At 44.2% G+C, this 7472-nt stretch overlaps 1 protein-coding gene across 1 annotated transcript in view; it reads left to right on the forward strand.

Moving 5' to 3' along the window:
• Positions 1-5878, forward strand: part of LOC142774678 (uncharacterized) — a 28510-nt gene extending 22632 nt beyond the window's left edge. The window contains exon 5 of the mRNA XM_075875370.1: positions 5734-5878. Coding sequence (XP_075731485.1) covers positions 5734-5762 — 29 coding nt within the window. The 3' untranslated portion in view covers positions 5763-5878. The remainder of the gene's footprint in view (positions 1-5733) is intronic.
• The last annotated feature ends 1594 nt before the right edge of the window (positions 5879-7472 follow it).

Consider the following 7472-nt stretch of genomic DNA (forward strand, 5'->3'; position numbering starts at 1 on the left):
CCCGACGACCCTCTGTTGACGGCTGCATGGAGAGTCGGCATCTCTCTGGTAAAGCACTGCGCCTGTACCATAATAAGAGGCATCTGTGTTCAGTTCAAAGGGCAGCTTGAAGTCTGGAAGAGTCATGACCGGATCCGATGAAATAATGGTCACAAGGCTGTGATAAACAAATTCACACTCTGCTGTCCACTGAAATGGCACATTCTTCTTAGTCATTTGTGTGAGGCATTTGGTTTTGGTCGCATAATCTCTAATGAATGGCCGGAAATGCCCTGCAAGACCCAGAAATACCCGCAAAGAGTGCCAGTTATATGGCTTCTGCATTTTTGTGATTTGTTCGACTGATTCCTGTTTTGTTGTCTGGGTTTGGCCGTCAAATACTCTTCCAAAAAACACCACTTTACTTTGGAAAAACTCACTCTTTTTCTCATTAATTTTGAGCTCGTCGTCACAAAGTGCTTGAAATACACGAGCCAGATGGTTTGAGTGCTCTTTCTCGCTGCGGGAGTAAACTATTATATCGTCTATGTAGACGTTACAAAACTTCCCGATAAACGGTCGCAAGACGTCGTTCATCATTTTCTGGAACCAAGTTGGTGAGTTCTTCCATCCAAATGGAAGTCGGTTATACTCATAGATGTCAAAGGGCGTGATCAAGGCAGAATATTTCTTACACTTTTCAGAAACCGGAACGTGCCAAAATTCTTTACATTGGTCAATGCGCGAGAAAACTCTGCAGCCACCCGTGTCATCTATGATAGAGTCTATACGTGGCATAGGAAACGAAAAAAGCTCAGTCTGCTTATTAATTTGTCTGTAGTCGTGCAGAGTCGAAGACTTCCATCTTCCTTTGGTGCAATGGTAATGGGTGAAGCGAACGTAGACGTGGATAGACGGATAATCTGCGCATCCAACATCATTTGAATCTCGTTCTGAAGCCACACTTTCTTCTCTCATGACATATTATAGGGATTTTTTCTCACCACCGTCGTATCACTGAGCAGGAATGGAACCTCAAACTTCGTAGTTGCTGTAGGATATCCTTTCAGGTACAGCAATTCCGGGTAAAGCGTCCTAACATCTTCACCTGTCGATGGTTTCCGCGGAGTCCTTGAAGGCGAAACTGCAGCGTTGATAGCGTGGCGCTTTTATTCTGTGGTAATTTCGCCTGTCCAGTAGATATTAAGGCGAAGTGCACTGATGACTGGACGTGAAAGCAGTAGTTCATACGGAACTCCATCGAGTACCAGTGCTTGCGCAGTGACAGTGTTGCCGAGACACGATATAGTTATACAAGTCCATTTATCGTGGACATCTCGTCTTCCATCATATCCGTGTACTTCTACTGGTCTTCCCTCTTTTACTTTCGCCCTCTCAACAATATTTGCGATAATAACCATGACGCTTGCTCTGCTGTCAACTAACGCACTCCGTTTTTTTCCATTCACAAAAAACAGATATGTACAATACACTTGTATGAGACAAATAAACAGCTTCTCTTGATGTCGTCGGGTGGAAGCCGAGATCCTCTCTATTTAGTTTTTTGTTACATCATCTAGCTCTTCGCCATGGTCTGAGTCTCCCTGGGCGGTCAAAAAGGATACGGGTGTTGCAGTAGGTCTCCAGCTTGCAAGTGGGCGTTGTTCTTCAGCTCGTGTGGCCCTGGTATTCCTTGCAGCTGGTGTCATGGGTTGACGCTGGGTTCCCAGGTTCTGGAGGTAGAGGTCTCGCATTCCCTGCAGAAGTGCTTCGACCGTCTTGGGCCCTCGCATTTGTATTTGCTTCTGGAGGTCCGGACTTAAACCATGAATGATAAGCGGAACCACAGACGTCTCAGGCAAAGATGAGTCCGCCAGCTGTAGCAAGCGCCTTTTCTCATAAAAATAGCTGAGTGCAAATCCAGACCTGTATTTGAACGTGATTGCTTTGTCCCATAGCAACACCTTGTTCTCGCTGAAGGAGCTCAGAAAGCTTCCTTTTCACTCTATCCATGGTTTGTTGGTGTGAGCGTTGAGACGCAATTCATACCAACTTTTTGCTATGTCCGATAGAAATAGTCGCATGTTTTTCACTTTATCTTCGTCGCGGTGCCAGTAGTTTTCATTGCATGCATACTCGTAAAACGTGAGCCCGGACTCGGGACTACTAGACTCTGCGTCAAACATGTCTGGCTTCACGTGTTCGCGACTCGGTCTGCTTAATCTTTCCGTCGCGTTTACAAGCAAGCGCATTAAATCATTTTGCTGCCTATTCTGTTCTTGGTGCAGTTCAAGAAACTTGTTGATCAGCTCGACGGAACTGTCAGGCGAAGCAGCGGCAGCAGGCTTCGTGTAGTTTCTTACTGGAGTCAGCACGAAATTCTCATAATCCTGAAGTTTCGTGTCGATCCTCACCATTCTTTTAGCAAGTAAATGGTCTGGAGTGAGCTTCATTTTAGTGCTTATATAGGAAACAAATGCGTCAGTGCTCACTGATTCCGGAAGAGCTAGTTCTTCATCTTGAGGCGTTGCGGTCAAGATCATGTCACCGCGTTGATTTGCTCCAATGGCTAAGTCCACCCACAACTTGAATGTCCGCACAGAAATTATACGCGGCTGCGCCAATTTGTAATAATACACAGTACTAGGCTGGGGTGTCAGCCATCTTCTTTATTTCTAACCTCTTCTTCCTCTTCGTCTCCCTCCAATCCTGCCTGACGTCCACGTACATGACATTGTGCGCCTTTTATCATCTTCCGAAGTTTAGAAGCTAAAAATGCAATACAAGCCCATAATGAGCTAATAACAAGTTGACGCTCATAAAAAGAGCCACAGATCCTGTCTTCTTAATGCTACGCGCAAATCATGCGTCAAACAGATGACCTGTCCAAGCAAGTTGATAGCACTAAATAACAATAAGTAATAGACTAAAGCAAGCAGGCCAGTGCATTTAATTTCACACCTGCATAAAGGCTTGAAATTATTTTAAGCTAACCGACGTTAAGTTTGGTTTTATGAGCTTGTTGTAAAATTATATGCTTGTTGTAATTAAAATTATGAGCTTGTTGTAAACAAAGGAAAAAAATGCGTGCAATGTCACGCCGCGTGTACAGCGAATTCAGTGTAGCAAATACGTCTAAGTTGTGAACAGCTGTGGACAGACAAGGCAGTGGTTCAATGATAGGGCCAGCAATAAAGATGTCAGGAAAGGAATCCGTAGTCATTCGGCCGAACACTGCAAAAAAATGTGCACGTATTTTTTTTTAATACCACCCTTCCTAAAAAAGGGAGTTTAAAAAGGTAATACGGAGTTGTTGAGGCTTAATTGATAAAGAAAGCAGGTGATGTGTGGGTCAGCTGCCGATCTATAATGCAAAAAGAACATGAGGTGACTTTTCGTTCAAAGCACAGTGATACACCGTTTGATTTCAAATTTCATGTCGGAAGATTTTTGCACGCTATCTCTTGTGTGATGTGGAAATACGTGCATTATGTGCGGGTGATGTATTGTTTGTTTCAAATAAACGCCGGTCGCAAGTAAAGCACCAGGTGTTTCGGCTTGGCTGCTAGCGCTTTTCAAGAGTCCTGCAGTTATGGGCTAGTTCACCCAAATCAAGGCACCGATGTTTATCTATTTTTTATTTAACAATACTCTAGGCCATTGTACTCGTAATTCATGGCATCTTCCCTCACGTACCTTCGGGCTTTCTGTGACACTTGTTTGCTTGTTCATTCATTTTTACTAACAAGCTTTTTAACTAACTAACTAACTAACTAACTAACTAACTAACTAACTAACTAACTAACTAACTAACTAACTAACTAACTAACTAACTAACTAACTAACTAACTAACTAACTAACTAACTAACTAACTAACTAACTAACTAACTAACTAACCAACTAACCAACCAACTAACTAACTAACTAACTAACTAACCAACTAACTAACTAACTAACTAACTCGCCAGCTCACTCACTCACTCACTCACTCACTCACTCACTCACTCACTCACTCAAGGAAATGAATGTTGGATTCCAATGGCGAAGTCAGTACAAGCTTTTCTGCTTTTTTTTGGGGGGGGGGGAGCCAGTGTGTTCCAATGGCAGAGTACGGGTGGGAGTTCATCGTTCGAATGAGAGAGTCGGAGTGGATTCAGAGCGGGAGTCACTCCGTGGAGCAAAAAAGTTGCTCCGCCGGTATCGGTGGAGTGGTTCGGATATCTGCGAGACGGCCCTCTTTTAAAACGTTTGTCTGTATGGGGGCGCCACCGGTGTGACGTGTTTCGACATTAGTGATATAGGCGAGTGGGCAGATCGGGGGACATTGCTTCCGTTGCTCCGACCAACAGCTACAGAGTCCAGAAAACTCCAGTTCCCGCATAAGGAATTCGTCTATCATTGCCAATAAACCTGCTACGTATGAGCGGTAATTTGGCAGGATTTGACAGCGGAATTAAATGAAATAATCACACGAGAGACGTTCGAAACAGTAATAGTACTTCCGCGTCCTCCTTACTCCGGATTGCCAGGGTGGCGTGTATTGTGTTAGAATCACGAATTTGGGGGCTTCCTTTACGCCAGTGTCGAGTGAGTGAGTCTATCGGCTGCTTCGACCCTTTCATTTGAATTATAAGAGCGGGATGACTATTCTCGATTGTAATTGTTGGTAATTAGCGAACAAAAGATCACGCCTTTGAGTATACCATATTAGCTTGCAGCCCAAACATTAATCGAGCTAAAAACGTTTGTACAGCTGGCTTCGTTACATTGCAACACACAGTGTGGCGGAGACCTCTTGCCTTGCAAAGACTGCACTCTCACACCAACTGTATCAGCAGTACAACTTTCAATTATTGGTTCAACTCTTTCATGTCAACATTACTTTGTAACGCTATAAATTAACTGGTGATAGGACCTCCCGCTCCACGCTACGTCATGCGTGCATAACCAACATTGTTAATGTCTACAGTGATTACACGTGATCTGATTACCAGACACTACACGCATACTCAACAAATGCTCTGTTGTATAATTTTCTCCAGGACGGTAAATTATTTATTTATTTTTTATTTATAAAATATTAACTTCGGGCTGCGTAGACAACCAATAATTTTGTGACTCAAAGGGTCTATACACTACTTCGATCAATCAATCAAACAAATCAATCAATCAATCAATCAATCAATCAATCAATCAATCAATCAATCAATCAATCAATCAATCAATCAATCAGTTTATTATCATGTCATAAAAGGATGTTACAGGGAGTAAAATATACATACGAGGGTCCCAAAGTACTTAAAGGTGTGAGATGTCGTTATTGTACTCAATCTAACCATGTACGTACTTCACGCGTGCAATTGCTTCCCTACTTCTTACCGTTCTGTGAGATTCACAGAGATCTCGGTCACTAACAAGTGTTCATGCCACATCGATTTTGTAGTCGCATTGGGTTTCTACGCTTCAGTCATTACGTATTATGCCTAGCTGATGATATATTCATGCAATACATAGCCAACCGTATACTATAGCCAATAATATCCGCTGTTGTTGGTTTTGTAAAAGTCAAACCTTGCCGTGTAGGTTGACGTTTGGTAAAGTTAGGTTAAATATTACAACAGGTAATTAAATGTACTGTCTACGTACAACGTTATGCTAGGCTGATCTCTTAGAGAATCGTGGTTTCCGTGTTTTCTTTAGCGTCCGGTTGAACCTTCTAAAGAAAGTTTGACCCTACTATTTTCTTTAAACAGGCCTATCGAGGGGCAGGAACCGCACCTAGCAAGGGGCACATGGCCATGAAGCGGCGACTGAGGACTTCCATTGTGAACAACACACGCCATCACAGCGAGCAGGCAGCTCCACAACCATCGGAGGCGAATAAAGAGGAAGAACTAAGCCTGATTGGTCATTTTTTTTAGCAGCTTGGCTTTTCGTGACAGTAGATCTGAACTGTTTCCAAGCAGTTAATATGTAGGCAGACGATGGCACACGGCATCGTGTTTAGTTGGTTAGTGTCGGAGCAAGCATTTAGGCAGCGGAGTTCCGATACATATTGTTTGCCACAAGGACGAGGAGGGAGCAAGATCAGGCATTCATAACGAGCTCCATCTTGCTAGAACAATAGGAAGTCAAACTAGTTGACAAAAGTGAGAACAGCATGCAAAAACAAAACAGTGAACATTGCATAAAGCCGCGGAAGACTTGAAGAGAGCAAAACTAGACGACTCTCAAGATTATACCTGGATGCTGCGAGTATGTTTCGAGGCCTTAGCTAGGGAATTCAGCTTCTAGGTTGTTTCGACGTTAGGCTAATTCTCGGCGCAGAGGGTTCAGCCACTGCTAGCATCCACTGATGAGACTCCTTTACCGTCTAACGTCATTATGGGTGTCCAATAAAAGAAAGCAACGCGGCAAGCTCGCTGAGCTAACAGTGAAGGATCCAAGAAACAAGTTTGCGTTAATAAATAGGCTAAGTGGTGCGTTGAATGTGTTTAATCGATTGCGTACGAAATACCTTTTACTTGCGGGCGCTGTAACCTATCGGCCATGTAGGCCGATAGGTTACAGTTAGGTTATAGTTAGGTTATCGGCCATGTAGGCCGATCACTTACCTATCGGCCATGTAGGCCAATAGGTAAGTGATTGGCTGAGGAAGAATGCTTACTCTAAAAGGCTCTGTCACAAGGCACTGGTTGACCGCTATGAAAAATCTGGTTGTCAGGAAATTCTTTATAAATTCGTGGTCACAGGGTGCTGTGAAGAGCAGCGTGAACGCGAGATTAGCGAAGCCTTACATATTCGACAGCATGGTGTTTCTTGTGTTATAGTACCCTCTATATCGCTTCATGGCGGTGAAATATGGTATTTGTGGTTTACTGACATGTCAGTTTCTTGATAATGTTTGCTGTGCGGCCTTTATCCCACGTTTGTGCTTTTAGGAGCGAAGCTCCTTAAGGCGTGGGCTGTGCGTCCCCTGTATGTAGCCACCTCTCGTTCAGTTCTAAGTATTACGCTAGCCACCGCCCGATCTAAAGGGTACAGCCATATCCATCCGTCCATCCATCCATCCATCCATCCATCCATCCATCCATCCATCCATCCATCCATCCATCCATCCATCCATCCGTCCATCCGTCTGTCCGTCCGTCTGTCCGTCCGTCCATCCATCCGTCCGTCCGTCCGTCCGTCCGTCTGTCTGTCCGTCCGTCCGTCCATCCGTCCGTCCGTCCGTCCGTCCGTCCATCCGTCCATCCATCCGTCCGTCCAAAAGATGCAAGATGTTATAAACTAGACGGCGGTACGTGTAGTTGATTATGAAAGATGCAAGGTGTTATAAAATAGGAATGATGCCACATATGGCGCGTGTCATCATTCGATATAGTGCGGCGACGTACGCTAGGGGGAGCGTTGCAATAAAATTGAGTGGGCAAAATGTACGGAGGATTCATGGTTTGCCAGGTTTACCTCCGGAGCTTCGCCCACTCATCAT

Source organism: Rhipicephalus microplus, chromosome 10 (assembly GCF_043290135.1).
Source record: "Rhipicephalus microplus isolate Deutch F79 chromosome 10, USDA_Rmic, whole genome shotgun sequence".
Classification (NCBI taxonomy): Eukaryota; Metazoa; Arthropoda; class Arachnida; order Ixodida; family Ixodidae; genus Rhipicephalus; species Rhipicephalus microplus.